Raw genomic sequence first — 20,599 nt, forward strand, 5'->3', positions numbered from 1 at the left:
CTGCGCCATCTTGCTGGCCCTAAATGCTGCCTTTGACTTGGAAGTCACTGCTGTGAGCCTGAGGATTGTGGAGCTAAAAGCTAAAAGGTGATAGATACAGTTAGAGCTGAGGAAGTAGCAGCCTTGATACGAGCAGGACTAGGTGGATTGGGAGTCAGCCAGCCACACTCTAGAGCATTCCAACCCACTCAGCCCTATGACCTTCAACCTGAGGTTAGGTTTGAGGCCAGGTGTTAGTGTCTGCTATAAAGACAGCCTACTTCCCAGACCTGAGGAGTGGTGGGCCGGCTGGGTGTGGTGGTATGCACCTATAATCCTAGCACTCCAGAAGCTGGACAAGGCAAAACAAGGTAACATTCTCCAGCTAAGGGAATAAGGCCTTGGGGATACAGCTCAGTGGTTAGTATTTGCCTAACCCTCACAAGGCCCTAAGTTTAATTCCTGGTGCTGGAGGGAAAGGTACTGGGTGGTTTTGTTTTGTTTTGTTACTGGTTTTGGATTTGTTTTTGTTTTTGAGAAATGACTGACTGGAAACTGGGGCAATCAGACTAGCCAGAGTGTCCTTCAGGCCAGGAATTAAGGAAGTGGTTTAAAAACAGCAGCCTGGGACTCAGCCATTAAGAGCATAGACTGCTCTTCCAGAGGACCTGGATTCAGTTCCCAGCACCTGCAGAGCAGTTCACTACTGTCAGTAACTTAAGTTCAAGGGGATCCTAAACCCACTTACGGCTTCCTCAGGAGCTACACATATGTGGTACAGAGACATACATGCAGGTAAAACACCCATGTACATAAAAAAAAAAAAATAAACCGGCAACATGGCAGCAATAAGAAGGCAGACAGGAGCCTTTCTATGAGTTCTAGGCTCTTCTGGGCTATTTAGCATGTTTCAGGCCATAATAAGACCTTGTTTCAAAAAAAAAATAAATAAACAGTATTACACAGAGATAGCATCCTGTAAGGATATGGATAAGACACCCAAGTGAACTAGCTCCCTAAGCCAATGCCAGAACAGCGTGAACACCAAAGCAGTAGTGCTGCTGTATCCAGAAAGTATGGCAGCACATGCTTCATACATGCTTCAACGTTTGAATATGTATTAAAGCTTTATTTATTAGGTATACAATATTCTGTCTGCATTATGCCTTCACACCAGAAGAGGGCACCAGATCTCACTATAGATGCTGTGAGCCACCATGTAGTTGCTGGGAATTGAACTCAGAACCTCTGGAAGAGCAGACAGTGCTCTTAACCTCTGAGCCATCTCTCCAGCTCTCCAGCATTTAAATATTATATATTGGGTAATGAGCATATCTCAGTAACTAAGAATAGAAGTAATAGAATGTGATCTCAATCACTATAAAGTTTTCCAGAAAACCTCTTTTGGAAATAAACTGCTATATGCCGGGCGTGTGGCACATGCTTTAGTCCCAGTCCTTAGTAGGCAGAGGCCGCTGGACCTGAGGTCAAGGCCAGCCTGGTCTACATGGAGAGTTCAAGGTCAGCCAGGCCCATACAAGAGAGACCCTATCTACAAACAAACAAAAATGGTGGAGGGATAGAAGAGTTGGCTCCGTGGTTCAGAGCACTTGCTTTGTTTTTATTTAATGTGTGTGAGTGGTTCGCCTGAATGTATGTGGTGCTTTGGTGCCTGAGGAGCCCAGAGGAGGGCTCTGCATTCTCTGGAACTGGAGTTACACATGGTTGTGAACCATCATGTGGGTGTTGGGAATAGAACCTGGGTTTTCTGGTACTTGCCAGTACACTTCACCACTGAGCCATCTCTCCACCCCCAATCGTCCCTCTTGCTGAGGACCAGGTTCCATTCTAAATACCCACATGATAGCTTATAACCATCTGTAACTCCAGTCCCAGATGACCCTATACCCTACCTGGCTTTGGCATGCATGTAATATGAATACATACATGCAGGCAAACACAAAATAATTTTTTTAATATTTTTTTAACACAGGCTCTCTCTATAGTCCTGGCTGTCCTGTAACTCTCTATATAGATCAGGCTCTCCTCAAAACTCATAAAGATCCACCTGCCTGACCTGAAATTCTCTACATAAGCTGGCCTCAAACTTATAGAGATCCACCTGCCTCTGCCTCCAGAGACCTGAGGTTAAAGGGATGCTCCACCATGCCTGGCTAAAATACTTTTGCCTCCCTGAGTCCTGGGATCATAGGCGAGTGCCACATGTGCCACTGCACCCAGCTCAGACACAAATTTTTAAATAATGAAAATCAAATTATTATAAATAAATATATATCAAGCCTGGAGGCAAACTAGCACTTGGGAGACTGAGGTGTGAGGATTGCGTGCATTCAAATCCAGACTGGGCTGTGTAGTGAGATCCTGTCTTAAAAAATAAGGATCCAAAAAAAAAAAAAAAAAACAAAAAAACAACCCAAAACAAACAAAAAGCCAGGTGTGGTGGCTATACAGAGAGAAACCCTGTCTTGAAAAAAACAAAACACAAAAACAGCAGTGGTGGTGGATGGTGGTGGCACATTCACGCCTTTAATCCCAGCACTCAGGAGGCAGAGGCAGGCAGATCTCTGAGTTCCAGGCCAGCCCGGTCTACAGAGTGAGTTTCAGGACAACACAGAAAAACCGTGGAGAGGAGAGGCCAGTGACAGGCAAAAAAAAAAAGTTGTCAGAGTTGGAGATGTACTGTGACTCAGTGTTAGAATGGTTGTCTACCTATGGTGAGGCCCCAGCACTGCAAAATAATTATATAATTCTTGTTGTAGACTCTTGGGAGTCACCTAGGCTTCAGCATAGTTATGTTTTTGTTATCTTGACACAAGCTACGATAGTATGGGAAGTGAAACCTCAATTGAGAAAATGCTTTGTATTGAATTGGTCTGAAGGCAAGACTAGAGAGCATTTGCTTGGTTAGTAACTGATATGAGAGGGTCCAGCCCATAAGGATTGAGGGGGCAGTGCCCTCCTGAATGTGAAAACCTACCCCATCTTTGGCCGATATAGGTCCATAGGGAGCAGCAGCAATGGTCAGAGGATCAGACAGCCCAGGAGTACAGCAGAATGACTGACTTCTGGGAGCAGCTTCAGTGAAACAGCCCAACTTTAATTTGGGTGAACAAGGGTTATATAGTTCTTGGGGGTGGGTGGGTTCCCAGGTACATACTATTAGCTGGGGCTTAAGGTGTCTGGAATGCTTTACATCCCAGGAATTCCAGATACTCAACTGGCAGGTTCTTATCAGGAGAAAGAAAGTTGAACCTGAATTTTGTAGCTAAAGGCTACAAGATTTCCCTGGGGTGAGGGTGGGGGTGGGGGGATAGGGTCATAAGGTCATGCTTAGAGACACTCTCTGGATGAGTCCAGGCAGGGAGAAAGAAGACCCCTGCTAAGAAAGGGAGAGTTCCAGAGAGCTGTCCATACAGAATGGACTATGTAGCCCACCCCTGGAGCTGATAATCCTAGGTGGTACAAAAATGCAAGCTGACCAAGCCATGAGAACAAGCCAGCAAGCAGCACTTCTCCACAGCCTCCAGGTTCCTGCCCTGACTGCCCCTCATGGAGGGCTTATAAGCTGTGAAGGAAACTGTGAGATGAACTGTGAAGGGAAACAAACTCTTTCCTAACCTCTTCCTTGTAGTAATGGTGTCTATTACAAAAAGAGAAAGCAAACCAAAACACTGAGAGTGACATACACCATTAATCCCAGGACTCTAGAGGCACAGGCAGAGAGATTTCTGTGAGTGTGTTTTACATAATAATTGTAAGCCAGCCAGGACTACACAGTGAGCCTATGTTAAAAAAAAATTTTTTTAAGTGAAAAAGAAAGGATCTGAATGAACTTGGAGGAGGGGAAGAATGTGGTCAAAATATATTTAAATTTTTACTTGGTTTTTTGAGACAGGGTTTCTCAGTGTAGCTCTGGTTGTCCTGCAACTCACGCTGTAGACCAGGTAAACTCAGAGATCTGCCTGCCTCTACCTCCTGAGTGCCTAGTAAAAGGATCTGCCACCGCCTCGGCTTTCTTTTTTTTTTTTTTAAGTGAAAATTTGTAAATGACAACCTCAGGTTGCCATGTCAAAATGCTGAACCGTTAGGAACTAAGAGATGGCTCAGTAGTTAGCAGCACTGGCTACTCTTCTGTATAGGAACCGCATTTAGTACCTAGCACCAACTGAAACTCTAGTTCCAAAGGTCCCAGTGCCCTCTTCTGGACTTGTGGTACACACACATACATGTAGGCAAAACATCTATACATGTCTTTAAAAAATTAAAGATTGATCCTGAGCCTGGAAGTGCTGGCACATGCTTTTAATACCGGATCCAGGAAGGCAGGCAGAATCAGTCGGATCTCTGTGAATTTGAGGCTAGCCTGGTCTACACGAAGAGTTCCAGAGGGCCTGGGTTTGGTTCCAAGCATTCACATCAGGTGCTGCATGACCTCCTGTAACTGCAGGTCCCTGACCGACACTCTCCGCAGCCTTTGCAGGGACACAGACACAGACTTGCAGTGACAATTCTGGAATTTTTATTTCTTTTAAAATGAAACCTGGAAGATAAGGGAAGAACAAGAACCCACGAAGTAGCAAAGACCAGCTACAAGCAGAAGAAACAAGAAATTAGATTCAAGGATCTCTCTCTCTTTCCCTCTCTCTCTCCCTCCTCCCCTTCCTCTATCCTTCTTCTCTCCTATCTAGTGATAGGGGTGAAACCATAGTGAGTTTTTTGTGCCAAATATAAGAAGTGGGTTGATAAGATGTAAGCCTTAAAAATTAAAAAGACTAATAAATGAAAATCAGAACAATACTCGGACACAGAGCGATTTAGACAAGAACCTACTGCACCACTGCAGGATGCAACTGAAGAGGTTGTTAGAAAACGGACCTTAGTTTATCCAGTTACTACACAAGACCTAACAGGAGATGACGGGCACCCCCAGGTTATGAAGAAATTAAATGGAGTCCTATAAAAATAGTAGATTTGAGGAGACTTAAAGAAGCAGGCATTTCGTATGATATGCATTGATCATGTGAAGCAGGTATAAAATTCACGGGCAACTGCGGGGCTCGTGGTCCATCCCTCCAGGGAAATTGGCATGGGACTGTTGAGATGGAGCATGTTCACACCTTGAAAATCTCACACTTGAGACTTGAAATGTCAGCCTGAGAATGGAAGGTGTGGGACAAAGCTCTCTCCTGTTTCTGTGCCTGCCTCCAGAACATGTGGCTAAAGGTGCTCATTCACCTGAGCTCCTCACCTGTTAACGTTCTCCTTATAAATAGAGCATTGCCAGGGTCCTAGGCCCCAGCCGATGAGACACATCCTCAAAGCCCGTCCCCACTGCTCAAGGTTTATAAGTCCCTATTTCACATGAAATAAAGCAGCAGCAATCACCATCTGCTTCACCGAAGATGTCTGAACCTCCGGACTGGACTGCCAGGCAGAACCCCTGCAGTTAGCCACTAGAGCTCGCCCAGCCAAGCTTCTGCTGTTCAGCTCCCGGCCACAGTGTGGATCCGCAGGATCCGGCTCTCCGCAGTTCCCACAGCAGCTGTCTGATTAGTCCGGTCAGCCTCTGTCACCACCTGACTCAGTCTCAAAGCCCTCAGCTCCCACTGATGCCAATAGCCTGAGTCAGGGCGGGCCCTCGTTGTCACAGAGCCCTGAGCTCTGGTGCCGGAAGCTCAGTCAAAAGAGCAGTAACACCTACTGTGGAGACAAATCTCCTTCTCCCGCACCCATTTCTGGACCAGAAATCTGTGACATGGATCCCCTTTTATGTTCTATCCTTTTCCACCCAGAGACCAACAGTGCTTGGACCTTCTCACGGAGAAGCACCCAGCTCAGTGCCTGCCCGGCCTTCCTAGGAACCATGAACCACAGGCAACTCAGAACAGAATCATCCCTCAAGCCTGGAAAGAGTTGGCAACGGCAATATTGGAAGCTGGTCTTCGGTTACAGTGGCAAACATGTCGGAGAGAGGAAGCAGGGGCCATAGAACAACATAAGGCTAGAAGTACTGATATTTCACAGAATCAGTTGCTAGGTGAAGGTCAATATACTGACTTACAAAGGCAGCTTGAATTTGATGATCACACCTTGGCACTATGTCATTTAGCAGCTTTAAATGCTTAGGACACAGTTGAAGAATAAGGAAAGAGGCCTGGTTTATTTACTAAAACTATACAGGGCCCAAAAGAAGTTTTCACTGATTTTTTGCAAACATTGACTTCAGCAGTAAATAGAATAGTATCAGATTCAGAAGTCAAACAAGTATTAATTGAAGTTTTGGCTTTTGAAGTTTATCTCTGGTGTTGTATGGCGGTGATTAATATTTACTATTGGTTTATTGGGCGCCATTTGTTGTAAACTACTATTAAAATTTACTATTGATATATCTTCTGGTAAAGCTGCTGTTAGTCCTAAACAGCTGTATAACCAAATCACCACACAGAGACTGGGTTTATTTAATAAACCTAGAACACAATGCTGGGCAATAGTTACTCCCTCCTAAACCTCCAAACCCTCATAGTTTCCTAACATTTAGATTTCACCCATTATACTTGCTTTTAGTGATATATTAGGTCCAGTTCATCTCTCCACATTGGTCCAAGATCTGCCCTCCAGCTCTCTCTCCTAGCTCTCTTCTCCCTTTCTCCTCCCACTCATTTCCTGTCCTCTGGCTCCTCCCAGCTCAACATTGTGTCTAGTTGCTTTATTTTGGTCTGTTTACACAAGAGTTGAGACAGGATGCTTAGAATGAGTATCACAATGCAGTATCCGGATTGAAACCAGAGAGTTGGTGGGGGTAGAAATCAGCATTTGAATGAACAAGGGTAAGATGTATACATTTTAAAAGAACATTATACCAATACTTTGGTAAAACAAAGCATAGAACAGGTGGAGTGTATAAGGCCAGAAAGACAGACAGGAAAATTAAAGCCATATGTGGCTAATACAGCCATGAATTTATGGGGACATGATTTGTTGCAGCAATGGAAAATACAGATTATCATTCCTCCAATCTCAGAAGCAAACCATAAAATAAAGAACGCTTCTGAGAAAAATAATAAAAGGTATCATCAAGAACAGTTACAGAACATTCAGGTTGTCCATAGGCAGAACACAATGGTTGTTGATCATTCTGGGTTTGTTTGTTTGTTTGTTTGTTTGTTTGTTTTGAGATAAGGTTTCTCTGTGTAGCCTTGGCTGTCCTGGACTCACTTTGTAGACTAAAATGGCCTTGAACTCCCAGAGATCCTCCTGCTTCTGCCTCCCTGAGTGCTGGGATTACAGGCATGTGCCACCATGGCCAGCTTTGTTGGTCTTTTAAAGGTACCAACCATCATACCTTTAAAATGGTTATGTATGCATAAAAAGATAAACATATAAAATGATAATATTAGTGAATTATAATTTATTAAAGGCACTCTTATGTTACTGGTAAGAAATGAAAAATGATTTTTCTTAACCTGGGAGATGGTTGTGTACACCTTTAATCCCAGCACTTGTTTTCTAAATTCTAGTGTTTGAAATTTAGAAATATTTAGAATTTAGTGTTTAGAATTTAGAAGTATTTAGAATATAGAAATTAGTTGTTGTCATCCAGGCATAGTGGTATACATCTGTGATCCCAGCACCCCAGGAGGCAGAGGCAGGAGAGTTTGAGGCCAGCCTGGTCCACAAAGTGAGTCCAGGGCAGCCAGGGCTATTGCACAGAGAAACCCTGTCTCAAAAAGCCAAAAATAAAAATAAAAAAAATTAAAAAAAGAAGAAGAAAGAAAGATCCTGTTTCTTCTCCTGTTGAAAAAAAGGCAAAACCTCTTCTCCAACACATTTCCTTCCATTCTGAAGTTAGCACATATACATGTTGATCTAATTCAGCAGTCCTTCCCAAAATTCATTGTTTGTCAGCAGCTATAGTGCCTGTTTCATTGACATTTAAAACATGTAAGTTCAATAAAGAATTATTTAGTATATTTCTAGGAGGTCCCACATCCCTGTTCTGTTCTATGAGCATTTCCCTTAAAGCTCTGTTAGATCTCTCTACAATTGCTTGTCCTGTAGGATTGTAAGCTGTACCAGTAACATGTTTCATGCCATAATGTCTAAAAGATTGTTGTATTCTAACGGGTACATATTTCAAAGCAACATCATCTTCAATCTGTAAAGGCATTTCCAAGAGTGTCATCATCTCTAATAAATGTGCAATCTCAGAATCATCTTTTTCAAAATTCAAGGCAGAAACAGACTGAAATCTTGAATAAGTATCAATTCTATGATGTATTAGCATGTGTATGTATCTTAATTCTTCAAACTCTACAAAATGGAACACATAATCTATTGTATAATATTGTTCTAAGGTAGCATCATTAAACAGAATCTGTATTTTAAACTCAGCATATTTCATCTCTATGGGCTGCCATTCTAATTCCTCAGGCCTTTGTGGATATTTCTCACCTAGAACTACCTTTTTTGCTGTCGCTGAAGGTTCCAGATTGGATTCTTCTGAGGATTCTTTATTCTGATTTAAAAAAAATCCTCTGATCTCTGTTCTAGTGCCCTAATATAGCATTTAATTTTTTAGTCTTCTCCTTCTATAAGTCTGCTTTATTCTGATCTCTCTTAAAGAGGATATAAAATGGCAATCATCACTGAAAATATAATCATTTCTATGCTGATAAGTATAGCAAAATTATACGAGACCCAGATGCCCTCTCTCATTGTATTTTCCATTTTTAACGTAGAAAACATTTTCCTTTTATTCTCCCTAACACTCTCCTATTCTCAGAGACTTTGTTATGCCCATTTACATAACATTTTTACTTATTTTTCTTCCTCTTTCCTTTCTTTGGAGACTTTACTTTCTAACTTTCTATGTGCACTTATTTATCTCTCTTTTACCAGATTTTTAAAACAAATATGGAACGCTTCCTGAATTTGCATGTCATCATTGCGCAGGGGCCATGCTAATCTTCTCTGTATTGTTCCAATTTTAGTATATGTGCTGCCGAAGTGAGCACCTTTTACCACTTTTTAACTTGATATCTATTTTAGTATTTAGTTTTCTCTAAATTGTTGTCCATCTTTGTCTGGCTTGTTTTGTGTACTTTTGTTGGAGTGCCTTCTGCCATACCAAGTTTTTTTGCTCTTCTACCTTCTGCTTGGGTGCAGGTTTTTCCGTGATTCTCTAGCCCTTACCGCTGGCTGTAGGCCCTGCCCCAGCCCTTCTGTTCACAGTAAAGAGGCAGTTCTGCCACTTGGCTTGGTTTACCAGGCTGACTGTCCTGGGCCCACCTGCCTTGTCCTGTTGGCCTGTGATAGCAATTCTGACCTCTGCCCACTTCGGGAAGGTGGTGTCAGTGGCTGCAGTGGCCACAGGAATGCAGCTGGTCCCAAATGTGCTGCTATTCTTGGCCCTAGCTATCTGTAGTTCACAGGCTGTGTACCTTAGGCTGGTGTGCTTCTGGATGTACTGTAGCATGTCCTGGGTCCATTTGGCAATGCAGCTCTGGTAAATTTTTTGCCTGAGGGGTGTGCCTAAGGCTCTGGTCCACTCTCTCTTAAAGGGACCACCTCCTGCCAAGTTACATGCCCTAAATTCAGCAACTCTGTCCCAGCTCTGTGACTTTGTCTAATACCTGAATCTTTTGTTCTAAGCTTGGATTTCTGTCTACGTTTGGATTACAGGCCTTCCACATTGGACGCCAAAATCACACAGAGAAACCCTGACTCCAAAAACCAAAATCAGTAAATAAATAAAATAAAACAAATAAAGTATGACGTATGACTTGTCCAGACACTTCAGTTAAAATTGTGGTCTCATTCTTTGAACATAAAAATATGTTCTTTTTTCTATTGCTGCCCTTGTTCTCAAATGAGAGCATGGAGAGCTATTATATTTTTTTAATTGCTTCAGGCACTATTGCAGAGCAGATACTGTGCTATTCTAATCTAACAATGCTGGTAACTCTCTCATGGCAACCCCTCTTTGGAAACTCCCCTCTCTCTGCTCTCTACCTGGGTCAGTCTTACTGGAATCAGAAGTCCGGGCTTATCCTCTCCTGCCCAGCTATTGGCTGTTCAGCTCTTTATTAACCACTCAGAAATGATGGAGAACAATTTTTATATAACACTGAGACAGGAGGCACTTCATAGAAATGACAATGCCGGGCTAGAGAGGTGGCTCTCTGGTTAAGAGCACTTGCTGCTGCTGCTGCTGCTAATGCTGCTCTTCCAGATGACCTGAGTTCAATTCCCAGCAACCACAGCTCACAACTGTCCGTAACTCCAGTTCCAGGGGATCTGATGCCCTCAAACAGGCATGCATGCATGCATGCAAAACACCAGTGCACATAAAATTAAATAAATAAATCATTAAAACAGGAAATCAGCATTTGAATACACAGTGCTCAAAACACCCTCCAACAATCAGCCAAAGGAATCTTTTTTATAATCTCTGGCTGAGGAACAGGTGACTGCCTGTGGTGCCTATTAGCATGCTGGCCTCCAGGCTTCCTTAGTATAGTACCATAAGTACCCGTTACATATTTCAAAGTCCATGCTAACATCCTACCCCTTCCTACCTCCTCAGCTACCCTAAACCTCCTCCAGATCAGGGGTTCCCTCCCCCCAGCTACTCATCCTTCTTATACCCTGCTATGCTCTCTTTTATCTTTGGTAATTTTCCCTTCTCTCACAGATAACCTTGGTCATGTTCAGTCTATTTCTCTTCCTGCTCTGCACTCTTCCGGATACTTTTGTATATATATTTTTTCTCTTTTATTTATAATTTTAAAAAACCTTTCGCTTAGCTACACCATGGAACAGTCGTGTTGGCAGTTTCTTTACTGTACCACTCCCCACATACAGTTTAGGTCGTTTGTCAAAAATAAGTTTGGGTGTGTTGTGCCCAATTCTTGAGACCCCAAAAGACCACCAGGAGTCAAATCCATTGTAAAACACATGAGGCTCTTTTTATTATAAGCTATAGCTTGGGCTCACACCCTCACCACCACAGCGATTGAGAGCCGAGAGCCTCATGCTCAGGTTAAGTGGTTGATTAAATATTCCAGTCCCTCCCAGAGCGCGCAAAGCAGGAGAATTCCTACCTGCAAGTGTCTATTGGTTGAAACACAAGAGGGGATGTTGTATTTTGGACTGGCTATAGGAAGGCTCCCAAACCATTAATGGTCTGGCTTCCTTTGTTTGGCTGTCCTAGGGAAGAGGGCCTATCTGGGCAGGTTTCCTAGCAACTGTATCTCTAGTGGGCAGGAAAGAATGCAGTAAGGCTGGTTCCTTCTCACAGGTGGCTGGACATGTCTCCACCTGTCTGACCTTTATTTACCCTTGTGCTTTAAACTTTAATTCAATAACTCAAAAAACTAATTTTTAATTCTTTGGTCTCTCAGGTATTCAAAGACAGAGACCACAATTCTAACTAAAGTCTCTGGACAAGTCATACTTTACTTGTTTTATTTTAATTTTTGTTGTTGTTGTTGTTTTTGGTGTCAGGGTTTCTCTGTGTAGCCTTGGCTATCCTTATCTTGAACCCACAGAGATCTGCCTGCCTCTGTCTCCCAGAGTTCACATTTTATTCTTGATTAAGAGGATGAACTTGGAAGAGTAAGCACATAGAAGCAGGATGTACAAGCAGTTTTTGTCCTAACTCAGATGATGGCTCTTCCCCCATTAGCTGAAGCCTTTTCGGACTTCCTTGAGCACCAGGCATGCACAGGGTGCACATACACACCCCCGGGCAGAATGCTCATCCACAGAAAGAATAACGTAAAATTTTGAAAGTCTTATTTATTTATCTTATGTATGTGAGTGCTCTATCTGCATGTACACCTGCTTGCCCGAATCGGGCATCAGATGGTTGTGAGCCACCATGTGATGGACCGGGAGTTTGACTCAGGACCTCTGGAAGAACAGACAGTGCTCTTAACCACTGAGCCATCTCTCCAGCCCCAAAAAAGTAATTTTTAAAAACATTAAATTGTTGTGCTGTAAAAAGACAATCACACCAGGCAGTGGTGACAACATACCTTTAATTCCAGCACTTGGGAGGTGAGGAAGGTGGATCTCAGAGTTCAAGGCCAGCCTAGTCTACAAACCGGTTTCCAGTACATAGAGAAACCCTGTCCCCAAGTATTAAAAAAATAAAACAACAGCAACAAAGAAAACCCTCAATCACTGAGCAGGGTTTGGTGACATACTTTTAATCCCACCTCCACTTGGGAGGCAGAAGCGGGTTATCTCTATGAGTTCTAGAAGGAGGTGTAAGAGAGAATGTAACTAGAATCTTATCTAGTCGGTCATCCCCCAACACCTAAGGGCACAATAAACACATACTCAGTGTGAGAGTGCTACAAAAGGGGGCTGGAGAAATGGCTCAGTGGTTAAGAGCACCGGCTTTTCCAGGGGTCCTGAGTTCTATTCCCAGCAAACACATCTGTAATGTGATCTGGTGCCCTCTTCTGGCCTGCACGTGTAAGTGCAAGCAGAGCACTTGCATACATAAATCTTTTTAATTTTTTTCTTTTTTGAGACAGAGTTTCTTTGCGTAGCCTTGGCTGTCCTGTGCTGAGATTAAAGACATCTTTAAAAAAAAAATACTACAAAAGGGATTTAGAGGAACAGAATTCCTCTGTACATGTGATATGCGTGAATACATGCTCACGTATGTGTGTGTGTGCATGTGAGGCTAAAGGTCAACAATGGTTATCTTTTTCTACAACTCTCCAATTTTTCTTTCTGTTTCTGAGACAGGCCTCCCAATGCAGTCCTGATTGGCTTGGAAGTTACAGAAACCTGCCTCTGCTTCCCTATTGAGAAAAGGGCTGGTGTCACTACACTTGTACACACACACACACACACACACACACACACACACACTGGTGCACATGTAGAAGTCAGAGGACAACTTTCACCTGTCAGATGTCTCCTATTATGTGGGTGCACTGATTCAGGGTGGTTAGGCTTGGCAGCCTGACCTTTCCCTGAAAAGGTGTCTGTGGCCCTGTCCGGAGGTCTTTATAAAATGGTCACATAAGGCAGGGACCAGCCAGCTTGGAAATCCAAGACTGCAAGGAAAGGCTGTGTTAGCTACTGCAGCCTTAAAACAAAGTCGGAGAAGTTTTGAACTTTAAAATTGTGCCTTTGAAGTTTATTTCATTTTAGTTTACTTAAATAAACAGAGGGTTTTCACATGGGGGGTGCATTAAAAAAAGAGAGAGAATGGAGGACACACAGGAAAGGGTCTAGGACTCTAGGTAACTCCTTCCTCTGGGGTGGCAGTCACCACAAAGGGGAAGGTGGGGCTTGTTTCAGAACTACAGAATCCACAAGGCACTGGGCGGGACATCAGTTTCCGGCCAGATCCGCTTCCGGTCTTCTGGATGCTGACATTGTCTTCCGGTTGTCTGTGGCCCAGGGGTTTACGGTACTCACGGTGAGTTGTGCAGCGGCCCCAGCCCTGAGGGTCCGCCGCGACCCGGCCTGACCGGAAGCGCAGTGCGCACTGCTGCGGCTTCCGCTGTTCCCGGCGCCGCGGCTGCCGACGTGGCTCTGGGGCGGGAGTGTGACGCCGCGCAGCGTGCCTGCATGGCGGTCTTGTCCATACGTGGGTCGACTGTTCACATTTCTCTTTTTTTCCAAAGATGAGGTCGCTGGCGTTTGTGGTGTTGGCTCTGTTAGCTGTCAGTCAAGCAGAAGAAGGAGCCAGGCTTTTGGCCTCCAAGTCATTGCTGAACAGATACGCCGTGGAAGGGCGGGACCTGACCCTGCAGTATAACATCTACAATGTTGGCTCCAGGTAACGGCTTGGGGTTAGCATGCCCCTTTCTGGATTCTGAGCATCCATGTGAGAGAACATTTGATTGGGGAGTGGGTTCTCTTACGGAGCCCTTCAGCATCGGATGTCGTGAGTGAGTGAATGAATTAATGAATATACCAGAGGACTTATTTTGGCAGGATGCTTTTTGAAAAGGAAGCATCCCTAGGTGAACTACAAGAAACCGTCTTCCACTTTGGGTGCCCGGAACAAATTGAACTTGTGAAAAAAGGAATGCATACAGATTGTACATCCAGTCCTTTTACCTGGGGTGGAGACGCCCAGCTTCCTTCTCTCACCCCTGAACGCTTTTTGTTTGTTCGTTTTTCAAGACAGGGTTTCTTTCTGTAGCCCTGGCTATCCCAGAACTCCCACTGTAAACCAGATGGGCATCAAACTCACAGAGGTCTGCCTGCCTCTGCTTCCCTGGTGCTGGGATTACAAACGTGTGCCGCCGCCACCACCTGGCTCCCATGTGCTCTTTTATTGCTGTTTTTTTTTCTTTTTTTTTTTTCCATCTTCATCTTACTTCCCCTATACAGAAATTAGAGCAGGAATAGCTTTGGGCACATCCACTTCTGGAAATTTGAATATTCTGGTGTTTCTGAGCAACAAAATCCAGGCCTTTGTCTAGATTCTTCAAAGCAGACCCAAGTTACTGTCGGGTTTTTTTTGACCAGCAGGTAGATTTTCTGGTTAGCTGCCTTAATTTTATGTCGCTTACTCTTTTTGTTTTCTCTGCTTTCTAGTGCTGCATTAGATGTGGAATTATCTGATGATTCCTTCCCTCCCGAAGACTTTGGCATTGTCTCTGGTATGCTCAATGTCAAATGGGACCGGATTGCCCCGTATCCTCTTTTTATAGGTGATGAGGGCTGGGAGAGGGTTATTGCCTGAAAAGCAGCAGGAGTACTTTAAATAGTCTGGGTATGGGGCTCATTTCTTGTCATATATCTGGAGAAGATCAGGAAGGATAATTGTCAGCTGTAGACCCTGCATTCCTTTAAGGAGACACAGACAAAGATTCGGTTGCCACAAATGGATATTGAAGGTGCTTTTTTCTTTTGCATGCTGGAGATAGATCCAGGCATTCACATAGACTGGGTAAATGCTCTATTCCTGAGGTACTTTCAGAACAGTTTGGTGGGATGTTAGCATGGAGAATCTGGGTAACCTCTTAGCCTCCCCTCTTACTCTGCGCATGTCTGCTTTCTGATTTGACAATTATTTTGGGGTTTTGAGACATGGTTTCTCTGTGTAGCCCTGGCTTTCCCTGGAACCCACGGCTGTAAACCAGAGCTTCAAATGCACAGAGATCTGCCTGCATCTGCCTCCCGAATTGAATTACATGTTTAGTGGTCCCCTCCCTGTTTTGTGTATTAAAGTATATTTAGTTTTTTTTTTTTTTTTTTTGCCTGCATGCGGAGACAAGATTTCAGATGCCTGGGAGCTGTGATTACAGAAGGTTATATCCTATGTGGATACTCAGAACCAAACTCCAGTCTTTGAACTTAATCTCTGAGCTGTCGTCTCTTTAATTACAGCTACGAGTTTAGATTTTTAAGATTTATTTATTTTGTGCATGAGTGTTCTGACTGCCTGTACACCTGCATGCCAGAAGAGGGCATCAGATCCCAGTATAGATGGTTGTGAGCCACCATGTAGTTGCTGGAAATTGAACTCAGGACCTCTGGAAGAGCAGCCAGTGTTCTTAACCTCTGAGCCATCTCTCCAGCCCAGTGCTTAACTATTTCTGATGACAGTAAATACAATACTCTGTTTGTATTTTTGTTTGCTCCTTTTGTTTTTATCCTGTCTACTGTATTTTTAAGAGCTGCTGTCGTGGAGTGGGGTGATGCTTGTGGGTAAGACCACTCATACTTTTACAGAAGACACTAGTTTGGTTCTAGCACTCATGTCAGGGAGCTCACAGCCATCTGTAACTCCAGCTTCATGGACTCCAGGGTCTTTTTCTGACCTCTCTAGGTACGGACGTATATGTGCACGTGGACTTACACCCATGGAGACATACAGACAAATATAAATTAAAAAAAAGTCTTGCCAGGTCCGATGATGCACATCTGTAACCTAGTACTTCAGAGGCAGAGGCAGCCTGGTCTGCGTAGTAAGTTCCAGGCTGGCCAGGCTGCGGTGAGCCCCTGTCTTAAAAAAAAAAAAAAAAAAGTCAGTGAATGACTTTCTGGGACCCTAAGTTACTATGTATTTTTTTAAGTTTACATTTAAAAATATTGATAATGAATATTTCATAGACCCCTTAGAATTTTATCATACTAGTTGGGTGTGGTAGCTCTTGCCTGTACACCCAGAGTTGGGAAGCCCAAGGTAGGAAGAAACCACAAAATCAAAGCTAGCCTCAGCTAGAGTGAAAGGCTGGCCTCAAACTCACGAGAGAACCACCTATCTCTGCTTCCCAAGTGCTGGGATTAAAGGCCTTCACCATCTTTTTTCTTCCTTAACCCTTGGGCTAGTGCTAGCAATGTCTCCCACACAGTGGTCCTGCGCCCTCTCAAAGCCGGTTACTTCAACTTCACCTCAGCGACTATTACCTACCTGGCCCAAGAGGACGGGCCTGCTGTGGTACGTTCTCCAAACCTTGAGCTGCTTGGGCCCCAGTATCCTTAAGAACTCTCCAGTTTCTTCTCAAAATGTATGAATGATCTGTGTGTGTGAGTGCCCATCGAGGCTAGAAAGCATCTGATCCCTTGGCTGTTGCCTCCTGTTAAAAACTCTTGCAGACACTTTTCACGGCAGCTCCTGAGGTGGGTTGACTGTGTACCTGGTATGGTCCTAAGGAAGTCTGGCTTCAATTGTAAAGTTCCAAAACAAGGTAGCTGCAGGAAATGAGAGACCACAGCATCTCCTCCCTTCTGTCCTCTGCTTTCCCTTTACTCTGCAAAGTTTCATTTGCTCTTCATTTTATAGCTGTCCCTGCCGTTTCCAGTCACTTTCCCAGGCTCCACTGCTGTTCTCGTCCCTCACTTAGAAGGTTCTGTTTACCACCTGAAGGCCAAGCTTTTCCGTCTGCTGCTGCACACCCTCCAGGAGACTTTTTGTCTCTTCAACTTTCTTTCATTTTATTTTGGTTTTTTGATACATCTCATGTGTGGTCCTGACTGGGACTCACTGTGTAGACCAGTCTGGCCTCCAACTCACAGGAGAGCCACCTTCCTCTGCTCCTAAATGCTGGGATTAAAGGTGTACACCACCTAGGATTCTGGTTTTTATCTGCTACTTTTGTTTTGTTTTGTTTTGCTTTTGAGACAGGGTTTCTCTGTGCAGCTGTGGCTGGCCTAGACTCACTTTGTAGACCAGGCTGTCCTCGAACTCACATCGCTCTGCCTGCCTCTGACTCCCTGATTGCTGGGATTATGGTGTGGACCACTGCACCATCCTGGGTGGCCTAGAGCTCACTCTGTCAACTTAGCTGGCTGGGTATTTGTGATAATCCCTCCGCCTGTGTCTTACCAGTGCTGAGGTTACAGGTGTAACTCACCATCACTGCACTCAGCTTTATTTTTAAGTAGTTAATTGACTGATTTTTTTTTTTTTTAATTTACCTACTTTAAGACAGATTTTCCTATAGCCCACGCTGACCTTTAAACTCTCAATCTCAATATGTGTAGGAGGCTGGCCTTGAACTCCCAACCTTCCTCCCTCAGTCACCTAAGTGCTGGCATGACAAGTGTGAGCTGCAGTGCCCAGTACTATCTGGTATTTGATGGGTTAATAGACACAAAAATCAAAGGCTTACCTGCTCCCTGAGAACAGTTTTTGCAGTGAGCGCCAAACTCTTGGCCCCTCTTCAGAGCAATGGAATGTGGAGTAGCCCCAGTCCTCTGGTAATGTACATTTGGGTAGGGCTGCAGCGTTTGCAGGGTGATGCTTACTGCTTTATCTTGGCCTTGGTCAGCCTCGTGAAGTAGAAAAGGGCGTTTTCTCTTGAGGAATAAGTAACTGATTGCTGAGGACTAATAATTCCATTATACACCTTGTCTTAGAGACAGGAATGGGCCTAAGTCTGGTGGATGAAACTTTGTTTTTGGTTGTGTAGCTAGTCTGACCTGTTTAACAGACACTTACAGTGTGGTGATCTCCAGTATGCATGATTTAAGCTTTCCTGTCTCCTCATCTGCTTTTCTTTACAAAGAGTAGCATTTACAAAATGCTAAATCTGTCTGATTTTATATATAAATATATAAATATATATTGGGTTTCTCTGTGTACCCTTGGCTGTCCTGGAACTCGCCCTGTAGACCAGGCTGGCCTCAAACTCTTCTTTCTTGTGTTTTCTTTACTGATGGATCAAAGCATCTTGCATGTTCTACAAGAGCTCTGCCTCTAGAGCTATAGCTGTGTGCTCTTTACACACTTTTGCCTGTGTGTGTTGGTAACTAAGTCTAATGCTAGAACTGTGTTGGCTTGAACAACCTGTTCTCAGATGAGGTGACTTTGAGGCTTTCCTTAACACCTTCTTTTTTCTCCTCCAGATTGGCTCCACCAGTGCCCCAGGGCAGGGGGGCATCCTTGCCCAGCGGGAGTTTGACCGGAGATTCTCACCCCATTTTGTAAGTTCTTTTAGTATCCTCTCTCCTTGTGTCCTGCTTTGAGAACATTCTTTTGGTTCTGGAATCTCCTTAGAAAACTGATTGATTTGTTCTGCACTGTTTGTTGTTTTTATGTGAGAGAAACTGACAGAGAGACAGAGACACAGTTTTAGATATATTCCTGATGTAATCATGCCCAGATTTTTTTTTTCAGTGAGCTCACAATAGCCAGCACCATAGATCTGGCCTTTCCCTCTGATCAGCCTGAAGTAGAAGCCTGACTTAAGAGTTGTGTGTCTCTTGGAGGCCTCGATAGGTTCAGTGGGCCACAGTGTTGGGATAGTTGAGTGTCATATGCCATCATGCCCAGCTGGAGCTTGGAGAGAATTTTTCAGAGCTGACTAAACACTGAAGGAGGGAATTCATAAGACATAGTCCCTCCCATTAAAAGATTACCTGGGGACTGAGGATATTGCTCCGTTGGTAGTTTGCCCAGCATGCTCAAGGCCCTGGGTTCTATCCCAGCACTGCATAAAACCAGGCCTGGTGGTACTCCTGAACAAAGGCAGGAAGTTGAAGGTCATCATCAACCATTTAGCCAGTTTGAGGCCAGCCTGGGCTATGTGAGATACATGAGCAACAGCAAAAGTCCCCGTGATGTCATAGGCTCAGTGAGGAGGCGGAGGGGAAGTGCTGCGCTCAGAGTTTACGTGGAGGAGCTGGAGGCACCACCTGTCTCATCTAGAGTCCAGAGAGGGTTTAACCAGTCAAAGCAGCAAGGAGGGGCAGACTGAGAGCAGCTCATGACTAAAGGTCTAGTGTGATCCAGGAATGGCAAGTGCTTAACAAGCTAGAGTATGCAGAAAATAGTCCAAGGTGACAGGAGGCTTGCCTGTGAGGGACAAGACCTGTGTAGAATTTGGGTGAGGACAAAATCTTTGGCTGCACAGCTTGAAAAGTAGACTGGTCTTTAGAGAAACATTGTGTCTGAGGAGAGAGGCTGGCAAAGTCCTGCTTACAGTCTGGGTCCTGCTACTCACTCCCTTCTCATTATACCAGGCTCTCCTTTCCTGTTCTGTCCTACATCTGCACCCAGACTCCTAAGCAAGCCCTTCTTTTCCTCCACAGCTGGACTGGGCGGCTTTTGGGGTCATGACCTTGCCCTCCATAGGCATCCCTCTGCTCCTGTGGTATTCCAGCAAGAGGAAGTACGATACTCCCAAACCCAAGAAGAACTGAATGCAGTTTCGTCGGCCCTTCTCTCTCAAAAAAAACCAGGTGTTTTCCAGACTCCTTAGGGTATCAAATATGTTCTCTTGGCCCTTGGCTCGTGGCCACTTTGTCCTGGATCCTACCCTCAACTCAACCAGATCCAAGGGGCAGCCCTGGAAGTTTGTGAGAGCCTCCTGTCCTCACTGAAGCCATAAAACAGGACTGCCGTTAGCCACAGCTTTGGGCTTGAGGGTCCCACCAAGGTGCTGTTGGTGTATTACTGCTAATGTGAACTCTTGGGGGTCCAGGAGGGGCCCTTTGGATACTGTATGACACCCCCAACCCCTGGCAGCTCCTCTCAAGAGGGTGGAAGATTAAATCAAAGCTATGGGGGCTACATGGACTCTGCCTGGAGTAGGGGCACTTACCAAATGGGTTTTCTAATAAAAACAAATGCCATACCCATCTGTTTGTCTTGTTGTGCACCAGCAGGTGATTTCTGGGGCCCAGGTCTTGAAATTCCAGCTCCAGGGCAAGCCAGCAGACTTCTTGGTCCCAAGGTGTGCTCTATTCTCAGAGATGTGCCTGTTCCCTTTGAACCCTCGTGGCCATCTTTTTTTCTGTTTTCAATCCATCATTACACAGTCCACCTTAAGCCTTCCTTGCTGGCTCTCCTTGATGTCTCCACCATGCCTTGAGGGTCCTGATCTATAAAGAATGGCTTCCTTTCTGAAGAACGGCTCTTAGGCCTATTTCTATCCCACTGTCTTAAGTTCTCAAGCTGTGGGGCCAAGGGCCACGTTTCATATCCTGCACATCAAATATTTACATTACAATTCATAACAGTGGTAAAATTACACTATGAAGTAGCAGTGAAAGTAGTTTTATGCTTGGGGCCACCACAACATGAAGGGTTAGCACCAGGAAGGTGGAGAACTGCTGGTCTAAGTGGTTCCAGGGATAGAAGAGGTGGTTCAGTGGTTAGGAGCACTTGCTG

General features: G+C 44.4%; 1 protein-coding gene and 1 non-coding gene across 2 annotated transcripts; one reads left to right on the forward strand and one right to left on the reverse strand.

The window, feature by feature from the left end:
• Positions 1-8,907: 8,907 nt before the first annotated feature.
• Positions 8,908-9,014, reverse strand: LOC132652684 (U6 spliceosomal RNA). The gene has a single exon (XR_009590261.1). It is a non-coding gene; the product is annotated as a U6 spliceosomal RNA (small nuclear RNA).
• A 4,355-nt stretch (positions 9,015-13,369) lies between these two features.
• Ssr2 (signal sequence receptor subunit 2) lies at positions 13,370-20,067 on the forward strand. The gene is made up of 6 exons (XM_021637802.2): positions 13,370-13,444; positions 13,653-13,807; positions 14,575-14,673; positions 16,315-16,423; positions 18,334-18,411; positions 19,519-20,067. The coding sequence occupies exons 2-6, from the start codon at positions 13,653-13,655 to the stop codon at positions 19,627-19,629; spliced, it is 552 nt and encodes a 183-aa protein (XP_021493477.2). The 5' UTR covers positions 13,370-13,444; the 3' UTR covers positions 19,630-20,067.
• The last annotated feature ends 532 nt before the right edge of the window (positions 20,068-20,599 follow it).

Source organism: Meriones unguiculatus, chromosome 2, assembly GCF_030254825.1.
Source record: "Meriones unguiculatus strain TT.TT164.6M chromosome 2, Bangor_MerUng_6.1, whole genome shotgun sequence".
Lineage (NCBI taxonomy): Eukaryota > Metazoa > Chordata > Mammalia > Rodentia > Muridae > Meriones > Meriones unguiculatus.

Excerpts from the sequence above, each read along its gene's own strand:
- Ssr2 (XM_021637802.2), top strand. The coding sequence starts at position 13,653 with ATGAGGTCGCTGGCGTTTGTGGTGTTGGCTCTGTTAGCTGTCAGTCAA. Across the intron at positions 13,808-14,574 it reads ATCTACAATGTTGGCTCCAG|TGCTGCATTAGATGTGGAAT; the intron begins GTAACGGCTTGG and ends TCTGCTTTCTAG. Across the intron at positions 18,412-19,518 it reads GGAGATTCTCACCCCATTTT|CTGGACTGGGCGGCTTTTGG; the intron begins GTAAGTTCTTTT and ends TTTCCTCCACAG.